Source organism: Nicotiana tomentosiformis, chromosome 10 (assembly GCF_000390325.3).
Source record: "Nicotiana tomentosiformis chromosome 10, ASM39032v3, whole genome shotgun sequence".
Lineage (NCBI taxonomy): Eukaryota > Viridiplantae > Streptophyta > Magnoliopsida > Solanales > Solanaceae > Nicotiana > Nicotiana tomentosiformis.
Window position 1 is genome coordinate 70252655 of NC_090821.1, and position 21141 is coordinate 70273795.

Consider the following 21141-nt stretch of genomic DNA (forward strand, 5'->3'; position numbering starts at 1 on the left):
CCTGATCGATCAGGTAAGACGAGTATTTGAAGTTAGTGACAATAATTCAGACACAGTAGTTAACAACCCGAACCTGCAGGTTCAAAAGAAACTTGACCAGATCGAGCAGCTCCAGGCGGAGGTGGATACGGTGAAGGCTAAGGCCGAAGAATGGAAAAAAAACATAGACCGCCTGGCCTCGGAGAAGGAGACTACCCATGCATAGTTGGCTTTGGTCGAGGTCCAGCTTCGGGCTGCAAAGGAAAAAACCTCGGTACAGGCCAAAAAGATCAAGGAGCTTCAATCTCAGCTGAACTCGGCTATCTCCGATCAAGAAAATCTGGCCAAAGATCTTGAGGCAGCCAAGTTAGAGGTTGCCGTGGTCAGGGCCGAGGCTGACGATAGGGTGGCTCAGCACAAGGTCTATGCCAAGGCGTCTCAGGACCAAGCGAGGAGTATGTGAAGCATGCGAAGTGGCAATCCCAAAGGGAGGCCCTCGAGGGAGTCCATGCTTGGGATTTTAATTTATTGGCTGAAATCGAAAATGCCAAGATATACGAAGCCAAGACCAAGAATGTGGCTTATCCCGAGGAGGAAGATTCCGAGGGGTCCAAAGATTCGGGTGAGTCCGATGGTGGCGAAGACCCCATAGGCGATGGCGTGGCCCCCGATGAAGACTAGGCCATTTAGGATCTCTTTATGCGTTTTTGCCTTTTGTTTTTTGTATCATCTTTTTGTTGAGGCCGTTTTCGGCGTTTGTAAAGAATTTGTACCGGCGCTATACGGTTCTTGTTAAAAGAATTTTTGATATATATAAGGCTTTTCCCTTTCACAGCTTTTGAATTTTTCCTTTGCTTTTTTATTTGTATTGGCAAAGATCGAAATGCCTTAACACGAAATAGTTAGGTCATGTTCAATGGTTCGAACAAACCTTGCCTTTAACATTATTTTATTTTAAGGCATCGTGGGGATTCAGTGTTACCGAAAACGTTTCCCCAAAGTAGTTTAGGTTCATAATTTACCGAGGGTAGCCTTTAAAAATGGTTAAGAAATTTCAAGGCTTTGTTGATTTTGTTACGGTCTTCAGACGTCTCCTAGCCGTGTTTATGTGGACGTAGCCTTTATAGTTCAGGTGTTGTCCCGTGTTAATATCATTATCCCGAGTTATCCGGGTTTGCCTAAGATGGCAGTCCCCGAGTGGGGGTGGACTTAGCCTACAAAATTTGGGGATTGCCTAACAGGTCTTTATAGCCCCGAGGTCTAATAGCTTGGATCGTTCGAGTTTGTTTTTCAGACGGCAGTCCCCGAGTGAGAGAGTGATTATTCGAACTCAGGTTAAGGCGGCCCTTGGGCTCATTTCCTTTAGGGGATCAGAAGCACGGAATTCCTTGAGAAATGTAAAGGAAAAAGCTTTAAAAGACAAGATGTTTGCAAAAAAGAGACTTCTCTTTATTCTTGTGCATAATAGTAATGTATGTGTACATGCTTTGTGTCAGAGTTTGAGCAGTCTATGTGGGCACAGTTCATTTGACCGTTTGGCCCTTACATTAAATCCTATCAATCGAGACCCTTCAATCCCGAAGTCTTTTTCCTTGCTAAAGTCGATATCAGAGGGTAATGCCCCCAGTGTTCGGGGCTGTCTGAAGAGGGGCCTCGAACACTGTTATGATCATCATCACTGGTTCGTTGCTAGCCTTCAATTCTAAGTTATCACTATTTACTTGTTGCCTCGTTGGAAACCTTGCCGGAAAACCCATTTGGGAAAAAACCGGCTTAAGAAAAAAAGAGTGCAACGCGTGCTTTCAGACCTAAAACCTCGTACTGTCCCTTCTTGGTTACCTACAGGGGTTAGTTTAAGATGTAAATAAAGGAAATAACGGGTTTATACCTTAGCAGTAATATCGCTTTAGGCGAGTTATATTCCAGTTGTTTGGTAGTTGCTCGTCGTTCATTGTTCCGAGCTTATAGGATCCTTTTCCGGTGATCTCGATAATTTGGTACGGTATTTCCGAGTTCGGCCCTAATTTTCCTTCGTTCGGGTTTCGGGTGCTTAGCGTGACCTTTCGTAGTACCAAATCCTCGATATTGAAGTGTCGAAAGTTGGCCCTTCGATTATAATATATTTTGATGCGCTGTTTTTGGGCGGCTAACCGGAAAAGGGCGACTTCGCGCCTTTTATCTAATAGCTCCAGGTTCGTACTCTTAGCTTCGTCATTCGATTCCTTGTTGCATTTTGGAATCTGATACTTGGTTCCTCGACCTCGGCCGGTATCAAATCTTCGGCGCCATAAACCAAAGAAAACGGGGTAGCTCCGGTATTGGACTTCGAGGTTGTATGGTATGCCCATAGGACTTCGGATAATATTTCCTTCCATCTTCCTTTGGCATCGGTTCACCTTTTTTAAGGTTTTGGAGTATGGTTTTGTTGGTAGATTCAGCTTGTCCATTCCCACTAGGGTGATAAGGTGTCGATAGGATCTTTTTGATCTTGTGGTCTTCAAGGAATTTGGTTACTTTGCTTCCGATGAACTGTTTCCCATTATCGCATACAATCTCGGCCTGCATTCCGAATTGGCATATGATGTGGTCCCAAATGAAATAGATGAGCTCCTTCTCCCTGACCATCTCATACGCCTAAGCTTCCGCCCACTTAGAAAAATAGTCAGTCATAAATAATATAAATTGAGCCTTACCGGGTGCCCACGAAAGGGGGCCAACGATGTCCATTCCCCACTTCATGAACGGCCATGATGACAAAACCGAATGCAGTAGCTCCCCGGATCGATGGATCATCGGAGCGTGTCTTTGGCATTCATCACATTTTCGAACGAACTCATTTGCGTCTTTTTCCATGTCGATCCAGTAATAACTGGCTCTGATTATTTTTCAAACCAGCGATTCGATGCCCGAATGATTTCCACAGTTACCTTCGTGGATTTCCCTCAAAACATACTCAGTATCGCCCGCCTATAGACATATTGCAAGTGGGCCATCAAATGCTCTTCTGAACAAGGTTCTGTCTTCGGACATGCTAAATCGAGCTGCCTTTGTACGCAGGGCCCTCGACTCTTTTGGATCCGAGGTCATTTTACCGTATCTGAGATATTCCACATACTTATTCCTCCAGTCATAAGTCAAGCTCGTCGAGTTGATCTCTGCGTGTCCTTCTTCTACCACCAATCTCATAATTTATACGACTTCTCCCGAGTTGAACTCGTCGTCTTCGACCAACGACCCCAAGTTAGCGAGGGCATCGGCCTAGCTGTTTTGATCTCGAGGTACGTGTTGCAAAGTCCATTATTTGAAATGATGTAATGTCACATGTAATTTGTCCAAGTATCTTTGCATTCGTTCCTCTCTAACCTCGAATGTTCCATTGACTTGGTTTACTACAAGGAGGGAGTCGCACTTGGCTTCGATCACCTCTGCCCCCAAGCTCTTGGCTAGTTCAAGGCCTGCAATCGTGGCCTCATATTCAACCTCGTTGTTAGTCAATTTCACGGTCTTAATAGATTGCCTAACTATATTACCTGTCGGTGGCTTTAGTACGATGCCAAGTCCGAAACCTTTTGCGTTTGAGGCACCATCCGTGAAGAGGGTCCAGATTCCCGAGGAAGTTCCTGAGTTAACCAATAACTCTCTTTCGACATCGGGTATTAGGTTCGGTGTAAAGTCGGCCACAAATTCTGCCAAAATTTGAGACTTAATGGCGGTCCGAGGTCGATACTCAATATCATACCCACTTATTTCTATGGCCCATTTGGCCAATCGGCCCGAGAGTTCGGGCTTATGCATAACGCTCCTCAATGGGTAAGTAGTTACGACACATATGGGGTGACATTAGAAGTAGGGTTTTAGCTTCCTAGAGGCGCTTAGCAAAGCGAGCGTCAGTTTTTCCATGTGAGGGTACCTAGTTTCGGTCTCACCTAAGGTCCTACTTACCGCTATCTTCGAGACCGCCAAGTACAAGTATAGTGGTTCGTCCGTCTTCGGTGTGTGAAGAAGGGACGGGCTCCATAAATACCTCTTGAGTTCCTCCAAAGCTTTTTGGCATTACGGTGTCCACGGGAAGTTGCTCTTCTTCTTCAACAATGCGAAGAATCGATGGCTCTTGTCGGACGACCTCAAAATATATCATCCCAGGGCGGCTATTCACCCGGTTAGCCTTTGCACGGCCTTTACATTATCCACGACCGTGATATCTTTGATGGCTTTGATTTTATTTAGATTGATCTCGACTCCCTGATTGGATACCATGAAACTAAGGAACTTACCCGACCCAACTCCAAACGCACATTTTTCTGGGTTCAGCTTCATATTGTACTGCTTCAGTATGCTGAAGGTTTCCTGTAAATGTTTTAAATGGTCCTCTGCTCGTAGGGATTTAACTAACATTTCATCAATGTAAAACTCCATTGATTTTCCTATTTGTTCCTCGAACATCCGATTTACTAGGCATTGGTAAGTAGCACCGGCATTTTTTAATCCAAATGGCATTATGTTATAACAGTATGTGCCGTATTTAGTGATGAAGGAAGTTTTTTCCTGATCACCCAGGTCCATCCGTATTTGGTTGTACCCGGAATAGGCATTGAGAAAACTGAGGATCTCGTGACCGGACGTGGCATCGATCATACGGTCGATGTTGGGCAAAGGAAAAGAGTCTTTGGGGCATGCCTTATTCAAATCTTTGTAGTCTACACACATTCTTAGTTCATTCCATTTTTTAGGGACTACCAATATGTTTGCTAACCAATCCGAGTATTTAACCTCCCGAATGGGCCCTATTTTAAGAAGTTTAGATACCTCATCCTTTATGAAAGCATGCTTGATCTTGGACTGGGTCTTCTCTTTTGTTTAACCGGTTAAATTTTCGGGTCCAGGCTTAGCTTGTGAGTGGTTATCTCCGGCGGGATTTCTGTCATATCGAGGTGGGACCAAGTGAAACAATTTTCGTTAGTTATAATAAATTGAATGAGTTTTTCCCGAAGCTCGGAGCTTAGCCCCGTGCCCAGGTATACCTTTCGATCGGCCAAGCTTTCTCGCAATATGACTTGTTCCAACTCCTCGACTGTCGATTTAGTGGCGTCAGAATCATCAGGGGCTATAAAAGATCTGGGAACCCCATAATCATCATCCTCGACTTCCTTTTGTTTGTCCAAATCTGCCGAAGATGGTATCAGTGATTGCTATTTGGGCCCATTTTTTACCATCTGTTTTGGGCCCTTCAATGTTGAAACTGTAGATGCCGGTATCACCTCCTCGACCGCGAACATTTGCTTCGCAGCCGACTGTTCTCCGTAGACCGTTTTGACTCTGTCAGGTGTTGGGAATTTCAGTGCCTGGTGTAGTGTCGAGGGCACCGCCCTCATGTTGTGGATCCATAGCCTTCCGAATAAAGCGTTATACCTCATATCCCCTTCGATCACATAAAATTTAGTCTCCTGGATAGTCCCGACGGTGTTTACGGGTAATGTTATTTCGCTCTTAGTTGTCTCACATGCCATGTTGAATCCGTTCAGAACTCAAACTGCAGGCACGATTTGGTCTTGTAGACCGAGCTGCTCCACGACCTTTGATCGAATGATGTTGGCTGAGCTACCTGGATCAATTAACACACGTTTAACCTGGATTTTATTTACGAGTACATATATTACCAGTGCATCATTGTAGGATTGCGCGATCCCTTCCACATCTTCTTCGTTGAAAGATAAAGTTCCCTCCGGTATGTAGTCTCGAGTTCGCTTCTCCCTCATGATGGATACTTTGGTGCGTTTCAACATCGGCCCCTGTGGGATATCAACCCCTCCAATGATCATGTTAATGGCGTGTTGAGGTTCTTCTTGTTCTTCCTGTTTGTTAGAATCCATGTTCCTGAAATGATTCTTGGCTCAGTCGCTCAAGAACTCCCGAAGGTGCCCATTGTTGAATAGATGGGCCACTTCCTCTCTCAACTATCGACAATCTTCCGTTCTGTGACCGTGAGTGCCATGATATTTGCACATCTGGTTAGGGTCCCTTTGGGTTGGATCGGACTGTAGAGGTCAGGGCCATTTAGTATCTTTGATGTGCCCGATAGCTAATATAATGGCGGCATCATCGACATTGAAGTTATATTCCGATAGCCTCGGTGCGTCTTTGGACCTGTCGAAGCCATTTTTGGTCATAAGTCCCTGACTGCTTTGACCTCAGTCATTTCTCTTTTCGTATCTCATGGAGTTTCACCCGGACCCGCTGCTTCTTCGATCTCTATTATACGGCTGATACCAATCGCTGTTTGGCCTCGGTTCGTGATATATATCTCTCCTGACTCTGTCGAGGGTTCTGACGGGATAGATAGACCCCGAAGGGCCCCTCGAGTTGATCATCTTCGACTTTGATTTTTTATTGATACCGGTTATGCACGTTGGCCTATGTAACAGCCGAGTATTCTACTAAGTTCTGCTTCAGCTGCTGTAAAGCCATTGAGCTTCGAATATTAAGTCCCTGAGTGAAAGCTTGAACAATCCAATCATCGGCGACCAGTGGCAGATCCATTCGCTCCATTTGAAACCGGACACGAACTCTCTGAGAATCTCGTTATCCTTATGATTGACTTTGAAAAGGTCTGATTTCCTAGTCTCGACCTTGATGGCACCTGCGTGTGCCTTTACGAAAGAATCTGCAAGCATAGCAAATGAATCAATAGAATTAGGAGGTAAATTGTGATACCATATCATAGCTCCCTTCGATAGGGTATCCCTAAATTTTTTCAACAGAACAAACTCGATCTCATTGTTTTCCAGGTCATTCCCTTTGATAGCACATGTATAAGAGGTTACATACTCGTTTGGGTTAGTTGTTCCATTATACTTGGGTATTTCAGGCATACAGAACTTCTTGGGGATCGGCTTCGGAGACACGCTCGTGGAAAAGGTTTTTGCATGAACTTCCTGGAATCCAGGCCCTTCAATATCGGAGGTGCTCCTAAGATTTGGTCTACCCTGGAATTGTAAGTTTCTACCTTTTTATCGTTAGCCTCGATCTTCTTCTCCCCCGATTCTATCCGTTTTGTCAACTCCTCGAGCATTTTTATGATCTCGGGGTTAGCCCCAGATTCGTGTTCGTTTGACCTTTCTATGACCGGTTCATCCCTGCGGATGACTTTTCGGGGAAGATCGGGCTCAACCCTACTCGGTGCACGGCTTTGGTTCTATAACTGAGCTATCGCCGCCTATTGAGCCTGCAACATTTCGAAGATCACTCGTAGACTGATCCTGTCTCCTTCAATATTTTGCGTGTTTTGAGTTTTTCGATCGGGCTCCATCACGAACACTATTTTTGGGGTCGGTAGGCAAGTTTGTATAGATAGCCACATGTGAATTAGCGTCAATCGGATCCGCGATTGGAATTCCAGCGGGATCAGCATGTGGTATCTCGTTACTGGGCGCTATGTTGTTATTTTCACCTTGGTGACCTGACTCGTTGTCAACATGCAGAGGTGCTGATTGAGAGTTTGACATTTTTGTATTTTAACTTGGAATCAAAGACACTTCAAAGAGCAAGTGTAAAACAGTATGTATGGAGATTTGTATCAAATAACCACTATTATCCTTAGCCCCACGGTGGACACCAAACTGTTTGAGCGGACTATCTGTATACGGTAGAAACCGAGCTCATCTATTGCATGGCAGATCGGGGATGAAACATAATGGATTGAAGATCGACCCGGGGTTCCATCGAACCAAGGCACGAGGTTAGAACATGCGTCTTCAAGATTATCGAGTCCGAAACCCCGGAACTGACCATGACTCCGAATTAGCTCGAGAACACATTATCAAACCAAAATAACGGAAGGCCGAAATATCCGTAACCGGTCGGATATCACGGCGGAAATCTCGGCACCTATCAATGAAACCGATTAATTAGCAAATCATGAGATTTTTTACCTTATATAGATTTGTACCTAAAGTAGGACTCCTCTACCATATAAAGATGGTCTGATTATTTGTAGAGGGGAGGGTAACACGCATCCAAAAGAAATGAACTGTTATTTCTAGTCATTATTATCTTATCACTTTGTTCCGGCACCGATTGCAGCATCTTTGACTGGAGAGTGACCAACCTTCAAGGCCAAGATTGTTCAACCTGCGCGGTTTGTATTTACCTTTTTATCATTTATTTCAATTTGAATCTGATTTCTCATTTTTATATCAGGTTAGATCACGTATCCTTAAAATTATGTATAAATTCAATTATTATCCGATTTTAAAAGTAAACAGATAGCTTATTTTACATGTGAAGTTGAGTAAGATTTCTGACAACGGCAGAGAGCTTTTGGAGATTTAATAAAGTATTTTCCCTCAAAACTTGATCTCTAGTACTGCTACTACAGCTCGTTTATTTTCAACTTTTTAGTCCTTTTACGTGCTTAAATCGTAGCCTTTCACAATCGTAATATGAGTTTGTGCTTTCTACACTGAATAGTGTAAGGTTTTCTTACGCAATTTGATAGATTATTCTTCGTATCAAGTCTGATATAATAATTTGATAAGAGTAATATTTGTAATGACCGGCTAACTATATTGATAGTGTAAATATGTTTACATTGTTAGGGGTCGTTTGATAGGACGTATTAGGGGAAAATAATACTATATGTATTAGTTTTAATATTATTTTTCTTTTAACCTATGTATAATTAATATATATATTAATTATACACTTTATTTGGTATTATCCTATGTATAAAAAATATATAGCAAACCATAGCATTAGTAATATCATAATTTTTAATACATGGATAAGCATGTATACACCCTTATGCAATGTATGTTATTTTTAATACACCAAACCAAACAATAGATAAGAAATAATCGTAGCATTACTAACCCCGCATTACTAATACATCATATTCAGTACTATTCTTACTAATCCCAACATATAAAATATGTTTATAATATTAATGTATATAACTTAAATTTTTGTTACGTTGTTCTTGGTTGAAAAGTGGTAAATCAAATTGCGATATTCTCATCTTTCTTACCTATATTAAAATTAAAAGATAGATAGAAACAATTAGATCATTTGATTGAAATGTATATTAAAACTAAATCACTCGCATGATTGGAGATATACGATTAATCCTTTGATCTTTTATGAATTATGTGTGTTTATGATTAGTGTTCTTTAATTTTTACTAATATTCTCATATATTGTTGATTGCTAGCCAGTTGCCCATAGAATGATTACGTGCCAATTGGCATTAACTGGAAAAGCTAAAATCAACTTTTAACCTGTATTGGACAGTTTCTTGCCAACGAGAAGCTTCCACTATTATCTCCAAAATTCTTACATAGCATAAAATTTATTGGTAAACGAAAAGATAAAAAGAAGTGTAAAAAATGGTTTGAAAAAAAATGTAAAAAAATGGATCTATAAAAACAAGATTTTAAAATTTCCAAATCCAAATATTGAAATAGCTCGCAAACCATACAAAAGATGTAAATCATATCTAGTGCGACGAGTTCTGATTGATGAGGCTCCTAGTTAAGAAAATTGATCCTAGGTCTCCCATCTCCCTTGCGGTCTCTTTGTTTTTATTGAGCTTATTAATAGAAAAAGTCTAAAATTTGTGTTAGGACATTATTTATAAAAATTCATGATTTTTTTATCAAAATATATTATTTATTAATAGAGAAATCAAGACAGTGGACGTGATTGGTGCATCACCAACAAAGTTCATTAAATGGAGAAGGAAATCCTTAAAATGAAAAGGACCCATTACACCAAGGTTTTGGCGTTTAAAGACAAAATTCTAATCTAAAGGTGATTTTTCTTATTTGTCCAATTTTTCATTGACAAAATTAATTTGTATTTGTAAAAGAAAAAATTATGCGACACATCAAATGCATCTAACTATTTTTACCATTCGTAGTTATACTTTTAAAAAATTATCATTCGTAGCTATCTTTGAATTTTATAGTAAATTCATAAAATAAGAGATAAATTATTTTAAATTAAAATAAGAGAGCAACAAATTCTTAATAATTAGAAGTCTCGAATCATTCAATTTTTTTGTATTTCTATATGTTGCGCGAACAAATAATACACTACTATATGTAGTATTTCGTTTTGACTGTATTCATAAATTTATGACTATTCATACTTTGTAAAATAGCCACTATTATTATAAAAAAGAAAAGAATCAATTTCAGCATCTCCAGAAAAAAAGAACAAAAAAACAACTACATATGAAAACACAACATGTGGAACTAATCTAGTCATGGCCCACATTTCAACTGCCCCCCTCCCCCCCCAACAAACAAAATTGTTTCTTCCTCTTCTTCTCCATCCTCTGAAATTCAAAAACTGTAAAAACAAAACACACAATTTTCTCAAATCTTATTGAATCAATAATTCACGAAGATAAGAGAATCTTGATCCATCTTCCCTTTCTCTCTTCTCATCACATATTTACAGAACAACCCAACAAAATTCCAACTCATTTTCCCCCCAAGATAACATTATTTTCTTGTTTTTTCTGTCGATTCCTATTCTCTAAAAATCAAATCTTGTTCTTCCAAGATAACTTTGTTTGTTCTTGTTTTCTCACAATTTTATAATCAAAATCAAATCTTTTAATATTTTTTCTTGTTTTTTCTCAATGCAATCACCTAACATTCTTCCTATTTCTAACCCCAATTCATCAAATATGATCCCAACATCATCTACAGCTACTGCTGACACAATGTTAATTCATGTACAAGAAAATGATGATTCTAAGATTGAGAAAAAACCCCTTTTGTCTAGAACCTTTAGTTACACTCCATCTTCTTCTTCTTCTTCAAATTTGCTTAAGCAGCAGCAAAGGAGGAGACGTATTGCAAGTGAAAACTCCCTTTGTTCAGTAGCTGTTGAAGGTTGTAGCCAAGATATGGGAAGGGCTGCTTCTGATACTTTTATTGTTACTAAGCTTAGCTTTACCCTCTTGAGATATCTCGGGTAACTTTTTTTTTAGCTATATTTTGGTAATACTCCCTCCGTCCCATTTTATATGTTGCGCTTTGATTGAGCATTAGAGTTTAAGAAAGAACGAAATACTTTTAAAATTTATGGTCTAAAACAAGTTACACGTATTTGTGTAGCTACAAATTATGGGTAAAAGTAGAAATGTGTCATTTTTTGGACAAGACTAAAAAGGAAAGTGCATAACATGAATTGGGATAGGGGGAATAATAGTTTTGTTGTTTACATGTTTGAATTTGTTTATTGTTTTGGTTTGTCTTCTTGGAAAGGCTTGAAAGTTCTGAAATTTGATCCTTTTCCCCTTATTTTGATGTCTTAGATTGTGGTGATGATGTGATTGGCATTACTATGTTTGTATCTTTCTGTTAACACAATTAGTCTCTCAGTTTTTGGTTGAAAGAAGCAGAAAGAAAATAGATTAGGAGTGGTGTTTTATGACTTCTATGTGAACCTATTAAGGGAATAGTTATTGGCCAAATGTTGCATAATATGTGGATCTGTCCAGAGGCGAAGCTAGGATTTTTAGTTGATGAGTTCTGCACCACAATCCTTTTTATTTACTAGGTTCCGAATAGACTATTAATATATATTCATTGAATTTTTAACACAATACAGGGTTTGAGCTAAAGCTACTGAGTTATGACAAACCTATAACTATAAGGTTGGCTCCGCCTGGATCTTTCGGTTCATGGAATGGAACTGGATATTGCCAGTTGCTACCTAGCAAATTGTAACTTAGGCAAGCTCTTTTAAACTACATTTTGAGTATGCTTCATGAGACCTCAAGTAAAAAAATCTCCCTTTTTCTACGTTTAAGGAAATTTACTTGTAAGAAGACATTTAAAGTAAGATAACCAACGGAACTATAATCATTAACTTTATTATCATTCTACTATTTTTAGTGACGCACATGCTAAGTGACGGGCGTGTGGGCGTGCACTGTTGGGGGTTCGTGACTTGGTCGGTCCCGTAGCAACTATAAAGTTGCATACTTTGTTAAAACCATTGATACTTATATGTTTTAGAAAAATTTCTGTAAATTGGGCTGAATGCCATGTTTGGGCCTTGCGCCAATGCTGTTTGGACCCTTAAGGGCTGTCTTACCATCCTCTAATTGTTTTCGATTGAAAATCTATACTCAGTCATGTTTATACTTGTTTACCGTATAACTCAGTTTTATGACTCTATTTTGATGCATATAAATGTTTTGGGCCGAATGCCCTGTTTTACTGAAATGCCCGAGAGGCTTGAGTTACTTATGACTGAGTGAGGCCGAGGGCCTGATTGGTGAGGATGAGTGTGGATCGGGGTTGCCCGCCTGCAACATACTTAGTCCCTGGTCTGTATCCATACCTCATCATTTCTCTAATGTCCATCTTTGATCTCTGTGGTGACTGCATCCCCGGGTTTTGCTCGGTATCTTCTATTTTCGTTGTCTGCATGATCTCAACTGCATGCAAAGAGACCTCGTCTAATCCTTCTAAGAACGGAACTGCATGTTCCTAATAAGTTGATTGGATCCATTCGTCGTGGATTACAATATCTTAGCAAGCCCACTCGAACTGCATGCACTGGTGTAGGGTATGCGGGACTACCCCTGCCCTGTGTATCCAAGGTCTTCCTAGCAACAGGTTGTATGAACATGAAATATCCATCACTTCGAATAGTATGGGAAACTCAACTGGTCTAATTTGCAGGGCCAAATAGATTTCTCCAATGACGTCCTTCTGTGACCCGTCAAAATCCCTTACCCTCATGTGACTTTCCTTTACTTCTCTCAGATGAATACCCAACTCTCATAGGGTAGAGAGCGGGCACATATTGACTCTTGATCCCCCATCAACGAGTACTCTAGACACCAACTTATCTCTGCATTTGACGGTGATGCGTAAAGATTTGTTGTCTATAGGAAGTTCATCTCTTCGGAAAGTGATCATATTTGCTTAAACCATCTTACCGATGGTTGTTGCTAGTGCCTCACTGGTGGTGTTGCTCGGCACACTCACCCCACTTAATACTTTCATCAGGGCGTCTTTATGACTGTCAGAACTCATTAGTAGATCCATGATTGATATTTGTGCTGGGGTTTTCTTTAATAGTTCCTCCATGGAGTATTCTTTGGTTGACATCCTCTTCCAAAACTTGGCGGCCTCCGGATCTGTTATATTCCTTCTCTGAATCGGTTCCTTTCTTAAATTTCCTCGGTTTACATCCTCATGAGCATAACACCTCCCTGACCTGGTCATTCCATGAGCCGCTGCGGAATTCGTCATCTTGGCATTCCCTTTCTGCTAATATGACCACAAGACTGTCTTGTATTCCTGATCCACTTCATCTAGACTGTAAGACAATAGGGTTGTAATTTCAACTACTATAATATAGTGTTGCATATTGCTAGTATAATGTGTTTCTGAAAGATTAAACAACAACCATAACTAAGCCTCAGTCCCAAACAAGTTGGGGTTCCTGAAACCCCAACTTGTGTTTCTACATGTGTTTCTGAAAGATTAAACCTGCTCAAAATTTACGAGTGGTTGAGCATTACATGTAACCATGGTTTTTCCAGCTTCAGAGAAAATATAGAGTTTACGATCAATTGTACTTCACATTTAGGAAAGAGGCTATCACTAAGTAGAATTGAGCACCGCCTTATTTCACCTTTCATGTGGTTTAATGGGTTGTGGGAACTTGAAAGTAACTTAATATTAATGAAAACTTAATATTAATATAGAGATACCGAACCATGATAGTGGTTAACTTAAGGACAGGAGCAGACGCCATAAATGGCAGTAAGATTAGTGTTATTCACCTTCGCTTCTCATGATTCAAGATAAGCTAGCGACGCATCTATCTTTGGTGGTTTGGCCATTCAACTTGCATATTCAAGAAGCCGCTTTCTAACAATGACAAGTTGGAAGTGAAGTGGAAGGAATAAGCTTTGCCTGCCAGTCTCCTCGGAATGATTTCTCTCCCTGCCTCCCCCTCCCTTTCCTACCAACCAAACTTTGGGAGAGGAGAAAACACTTCTGCTGATTTTCTTCTGTCCTTCATCAATGTAAAGGAGTTATGCGTAATCATTCCGACCTTTTTCATACCAGATTATCGTCTTTTAGATCAGCATGTCCAAGTCATCCCCCTAGAGATATGTGGTCCATCTTAGATGGTCAAGTTAAATCAATGCTTTCTCTCTGTGCCCGTATTTGCTAGATCGGTTCAGCTATCTAAAGGCTCCACCCCCATCAATTTTTACCCTACACAGCGACTTATTGGATATTCTCTGTTGTTGCACATCTGTACATGTATTTAAGTGGACTACTAGAATTCAGCTTCTCCACTTGCTATGAAGAAACCACTTGATTGTTTATCACCCAAATGGTTCATTTCACCCTACCCATTCATGAGGAGCTTTTAGAATGCTTAGCACTCTTTTAATATTAACCATTTTAGCTAGTCAATCAATGTCATTGCAGTACTCTCTTGGTAACTCTTTTAGTATTCTAATCTTTTATGCTTGTCAATACCGTCAGTCTCTTGAAAATTGCAATCTGTAACCCTTTATCTGCCTCCTTGACAAGTTTCATTTTACAGTTCCTAGGTCCAAGATGCTTCTATAACTTCTGTCCCTTTCTCCTCCAATCTTTAGATGACAACGCTGGAAACCTTCAAATTGGTTATTTCAACTTGTGTTATGGAACTCATTTTGGTTGGGAAACTAACAACCAGAATGGAGTATTATGGTCCACTACTTAAATCCAATGTAAACACCATTGCCTGGATGTCTATGAACAAAGTTCTGATTGGCACTTAACTTGCCTTTCACTTTCTTAGGTATCCTCCAACCTCATGACACTCTGGTAGCACTTCTCCATTTCAACTATCCTATTATTGATCTATTGGGTAATGCTCCAGTAGCATTTCTCCTTTTAAACTATCGTATTATGATTCTATGTGTTACGTTTTAATCTTTCGTATCATTCTCCTGGAAAATCGAGCCTAAATATCTTAATTGTTTGCATTTAGGCACCACAATCCTGTCTGATCTCACCTCAACTTTACTCTTCTCATACTTTCGTGCATATAGTAAGTCTTACTTATACTTATCCTTAAACCCTCTCTTTACGGTGCTTCTCCAATGTTCAAACTTTTGGTTGCCACCTAGCTAGCTTCGTCAATTAATAAAATATCAGCAACAAATAACATACACCATGGGACCTTATCTTGTATAGTGTTAGTAGCTCATCCATTAGTAGGGTAAACAAGTGAAGGTTCAATGGTTTCATTCCACGGTTATGGTTGCCCAAGTAGCTTACGGTTTTATTATAGTGATTGCTTGCACTTGTTCCTGTATTTTTCTTTGTTTTCTCCTGAAGTGAATGCTTCATTTATTTATTTTTTATTTTTGTGATTGGAAAATTGTTATGACATTGTACTCTTCAGTAATGAATATTAGCTATTGGGTGTTGAACTTACTAGCTATCCGTGAATGAGAATAAATTTTGAACAAAAGCAGAATCTTAATGTCAGTGTATATGAAAGGCACTTTCTAAATGTTTTCTGGTCATCTATCTTTATTCAGGGTAGGCTACAGATGGATCGTCCGGTTTCTTGCCCTTTGCTGTTATGCTATGCTACTTATGCCTGGTTTTATTCAAGGTCTGGAACATCTAGGATATGTCGTCCGAACACCTGACTTTAAATACCTTGATCACTTCATATGATCGTATTTACATGTTATCTTGTGGATATCATCCTTTCCATTTTCCTTGTTTTCTTTTCTTCCTTTCTGCTTTTGCCCCCTTATATTTTAGAATATAAAGTCCATAAATAAATCATGCTTGTCTGATGCAGTTGGGTATTACTATTTCCATTCCAGTCAAGTACGTAGAGGCATTGTTTATGGAGATCAACCGAGAAATAGGTATTACGTTATAGGATCTAGCCCTTATTTTCATAGAATGCTTGAGCATACTTTTATGTCTTCATACCTTGTTAAAGTCTCATGGTGCAGGCTTGATCTATACCTGCCGAAAAACATGAACGGGCCAAAGCCTGTTGTTGCATTTGTAACAGGTGGAGCATGGATTATTGGGTGCGTAACTAAGTCATTTCCTTCAATTATGTCCATTTATCCTTTTAGTAACTGAGGAATATCCTTTGCTGCAAAATCTAGTCTGAGATAATATCAGCTGCAGCTTCTAGCTGTTCGCTAAGTGTGGAAACTGTTGCTTACATTGTAAACTATGCCTAGTTACATGGCTACATTCGTAGAAACTTTTAAGCTTACATTGCAAACTATGCATGGTTAAAATAGTTTCTCCTTATTTTCTTGTTTGAGCTAGTCAATGACGGTTTAATGAAATTTTGCTCTTAGTTATACTTTCTTCTTTGCTTTACAGTTACAAAGCTTGGGGTTCTCTTCTAGGACAACAGTTGTCAGAAAGAGACATTATTGTGGCATGCATTGATTACAGGTGATCTCTATTTATATCTGAGCAAAAGCAGTGCTTAGTGGGAACTGGGTGTTTTCGGGCGTAATGTGCTTTTACTTGATGGATCATTTAGATGTATATTAAGGAACTCATGCTCTCTGTTCTTGCACAGTTATGAGTTACACAGTTTTTCATTTGTTATTTACGCAGGAAAGCAATGGTCTTTTTTTATTACTACGTGATACACACATTATCTGAAACCAAAAAGAAAAGATTTAGCTTTCTCGCATTCATTAAAAAAGAAGCTTTCTTGTATTATAATTTCCAGCTCATTCAAAAGAAGCCAGCCAATGTTATAGGGAAATATTAATTTACCAAATGCAACATAGATTCCAACGCATCCATTGTTTCTCACACCTTGCATATACTATACGTTGGGTCATTAGATGCACGCTTCGGTTGCACTTGCATGCAACCACTAGTCAAGTTTGATATCTAAAGGCATTACAGTAATTGGTTGCAGAAATTTTCCTCAGGGAACAATTAGTGACATGGTTAAGGATGCTTCTCAAGGTATCTCCTTTGTTTGCAATAAGATTGCCGAATATGGAGGTGATCCTAACAGGTATCTAAGATGTCTTTCTCCTTACAGTTTTTCATCAATAATTCCCTTTGATTAAGAATGAAATATTGTGGTTTATTCTGCTTGTAGAATTTACTTAATGGGACAATCAGCTGGTGCACATATCGCTTCTTGTGCCCTTTTGGAGCAGGCAATCAAGGAGGCCAGTGAGGAACAGAGAGATTCTTGGAGTGTCTCCCAAATTAAGGCGTATTTTGGTCTATCGGGCGGGTAAGTTCTTGTTCAAGTTCCCATGATTACAAGGCTTGTAGTCTTTGACACTTCTTCCTTTAGGTCTTTTGCAAATCTTAAATTGCCAGATGAAATTAGAATCTGAATTGAGCTGAATCCAGCTTTCTTTTTTATATTTGAACGATATACAAGCTTAATAAGACAGAAAATATTAGAGCCCAGTAGAAAACAGGCGTGAATTTATCTTGCTTATTTAGATGCTGAAAATATTGTTTGTTTCTTTTGGAGCTCAAAATTTTACTTGTTTCCTTAGAAAGCATGAAGTAATTTTGCAATAGAATCAAAAACTATAAATCGCTTAATGAGGTCACTGGCAAAATGTTTAATGACGTATATTTTTTTCTTGAATTGGGTAGTAGCATTGATGGAACTAATACCCCTTTTTAACACCTGAATAGGTATAATTTCCTGAACCTTGTTGACCACTTTCATAGCCGAGGTCTGTACCATTCAATTTTTCTAAGGTATATATTTCTGACTTCTGGTACTATATTAGTGCTTTTACGGATGTTTACTGCTTATAAATTTTTCCAGTACATATCACTGATCTTTCTTTTAACACCTGCATAGCATAATGGAAGGGGAACAAGGGCTGCGACGATATTCACCTGAAGTAATGGCACAGGACCCGAACATTAAAAGTGCTGTTTCTCTCCTTCCTCCTATTGTTCTTTTCCATGGTACTGCAGACTATTCCATTCCGTGTAATTCCAGGTCTGAACCTCCTCCTTATGCATTTTTGTTATTGTTGCTATAACTGCACCACGTATTATTCAGCCATTTTCCCCCTTTTTTAAATGTAACTTTTATGCCTTATAGTTTCAAGTTCATCATGAGTCTGAATTTTGGGAAGAGGATAGTTTTTTATGCTCGATATAGTATGTATAGTGATAGATGATCTAGATTCCTCACCTTAACAAGTAAAATTTCTATGTAAGGCATTTCCAGTGGATGCAGCCAGCTTGTCACTTGGATATAAGCTGTATAGGTAGATATGAATAACTACCGAGGAGTATAAAGCTGGTTAATTAATTGTAGGACTGAGTGGTAGCATTTTTTATAGAAAGGTAGCCCGTAAAATGATATCCACAAAATCCAAAATAGTTGGATACAGTGTTGTAAATAGCGAGCGCTACAGCGCTAATAGCGTGTAGCGACGCGAGGCGAGACAGCATCGCTATTTTGGTCTGTTGCGTTGCGAGGAAGAAAAGGCGAGCGCCTCTGCATGTGTAGCGAGAGGCGCTGTGAGGCGAGAGGCACTGCGAGGCGTCGCTTTTTGAATAAAACGGAAGAAAAGGCAACATTAATATTAAAACACAAAGTTAGGGCTTGGGTTTCACTTTTCTCCTTCAGCGACGAGCAGCGACCTTCTTCTTCTCCTTCAGCGACCTTCGATCTTCTTCTTCTTCTTCTTCCATCATCAGCCATCATCACCAGGTATGTTACTTTCTTTTCTTCTCTTCTTCTTCTTCTCCTTTTTTCTTCTACTTTCTTCTTCCTCTATTTCAGCAGCGACTTCTTCTTCTTCTTTATTTTTCTTCTTCTTTCTTCTTTCTTCAATCATTCAATGATCAGCTCTTTCTTCTTTCTTTCTTCATTTTTCTTCTTCTTTCTTTGCTGATTTCCAGAGGCAGTAGCCTTTTTTTTTGCTCTGTTTTTCTTCTTCTTATTAATATATTATTGTTATTGAGTTTTAGTTATATGTATATAATATTTTATGTTTTTGTATAAATTGTCGCTTCACATAAAAAAGGCGAGCGCTTCGCTGCGCGCCTCTCGCCTCAGTGAAGCGGGCCCTCGTCGCTATTTGTCGCCGCACGCTATCCGAAACACTGGTTGGATAAAATGGTGTCACTACTATGACATCTTATAAGTGTATTTAAGAATGTTTGATCTCAATTTGGACCAATGATGTTGATAATGAAGATTCAGGGTAAAGGGGGGAGGGCAGAGGCGGACCTAGGATTTGATAGTGGCGGGGGCACCACTATCGAATAAAAATTTGAGCAAATGCTGGAGTGAGAATCGAACCCAAACACTACACTAAAAGTCAAGTTTGTGCCGCATCAAATCGACCAATGCCGCCTAAGCTTTGAGTTTTAGGGTGCCAATTAAAATATATACCTATTATTTAAGATATATACACATATACATGCACTTTTTCGAAATTACCGGGGGCCGGTGACCCCCTATCCTAAGGGTTGGTCCGCCTCTGGGGAGGGGGGGAGTTGAGTCTTTGGCAAGTAGTGAAAAACGGCCTTGCCGAGTTGAGGGCTTGGCCAGAAACTTATCATGTGGTGCAGTTAACATATCTGCCAAGGGTATTAGCAGGAAGGGATCTCCGCTATGTCCTTTTTATCTTTAATGCCATTTTGTTTCCTAATGTATTGATGAGTGAAGTGAGGACATTTGACCTTATATCGGGAGGACCTTTTTTCAAAGTATCATGTACTTATTTTGCACTACTCTATGCAGATCCGAATATCCTTTGCACTCTTTGCTAACATATTTCTTTTAATCCAGCAAGAGTTTTGCTGATACTCTTAAAACACTCGGTGTCAAAGCTGAATGTATCTTATATGAAGGAAAGACACATACAGATTTGTTTCTTCAGGTAATTCATGCCTCGTTTTGCTTATTTCACACTTCATTCATTTCCTTGTTCGTGTTTGATTCTTTCTTATTATGGGCTGTGCTAACATTTAGGATCCAATGAGAGGTGGAATAGATGATATGTTAAATGATCTAATTACAATGATTCATGGTGATAACTTGGAAACTATCAGAGCAAATTCGACTCCAAGAAAACGCCTTGTACCTGAGTTCATGTTGAAGTTGGCTCGAAGTGTTAGCCCCTTTTAGCGATCATTCTACTGCTGCGTTCTTCATTGGATTCTGTCGGATCATTGTGCATTGAACGAAGAGTTCGACTAAAGGCCAGACCTTTCGAATAGATTAGCTTTCTTCCTATTTTTGTCCCCTGCTTATTCCTTGTTTTAGTCAGGTTATAGTGGATTTGCAACAAAAATAGGCATACAAATAGGTCATTCTTGGAAAGGAAAAATCCTTCACCCAATTATTCTTATGATATTGTAACATATTTTTAAGTCCTTTTTCTTAGCTATTGTGTCTCCTTTAGAGGAAAGTTCTGTGAATTCTGGATCCCAAGCCACTGTAGCACTAGTGAAGTTGCAACTACTTAGACTACAAGTCAAGTTCCAATTTTTTGCATGGTTTACTATTTTGTAAGTATGGTTTATTAGAATAAATAATTCTACCCATCTCTCATTGTATCTATATATTGTATACGGTCGAAATAGATTTCGGCCTTCATACGTTTGATCGAGCTCAAGTGTTAAAAAGTCGGAATGAGATTTTGGGAGTGAGCTCCGAAGTTGGTACTAACGAGCCTCGAGCCCGAAGGTCGCTCGAGGAGTCGGCTCGATAAGGTGACCGAATCGATCCGCAAGGCACTGCTTCGATGTCGGAAATGTGCGACGCCCATCTCGAAGGTCGAACTCGAGCCAAGACCGAAGGGCCCGACCCGGTAACGAGTTCGAGCTAGTGTCGAGTTCACAGACAAGAGCCGTTGCAATCGCACCAAGAGAGAGAATTTTGGCGGAAATCGAGGAAGAGACAAGTCATCATGGGTCTTCCACTATATGCTTTATTTTATTATTTTTTGTAATGACCCTCTACTATAAAAGGGGAATCCTTGTAAGCTATGGGGGGCAGAGAAATAGAAAAACACACTGTAACAAAAAATCACTTCTCATATTGAAAGATATCCCTTTGTGCTTGTTTTACCTTATCTTATTCATTCTTGTTGCTCACTATTTGCATTCTCATAGTCTA

At 39.6% G+C, this 21141-nt stretch overlaps 1 protein-coding gene across 1 annotated transcript; it reads left to right on the top strand.

Annotated features, from left to right (window-relative positions):
- Nucleotides 1-10316: 10316 nt before the first annotated feature.
- On the top strand, nt 10317-20441 carry LOC104109557 (probable isoprenylcysteine alpha-carbonyl methylesterase ICMEL1). Its single transcript, XM_009618889.4, has 11 exons — nt 10317-10959; nt 15560-15636; nt 15832-15901; nt 15992-16072; nt 16380-16454; nt 16936-17037; nt 17125-17265; nt 17685-17750; nt 17857-18000; nt 19810-19900; nt 19993-20441. The coding sequence occupies exons 1-11, from the start codon at nt 10622-10624 to the stop codon at nt 20146-20148; spliced, it is 1341 nt and encodes a 446-aa protein (XP_009617184.1). The 5' UTR covers nt 10317-10621; the 3' UTR covers nt 20149-20441.
- Nucleotides 20442-21141: the final 700 nt, after the last annotated feature.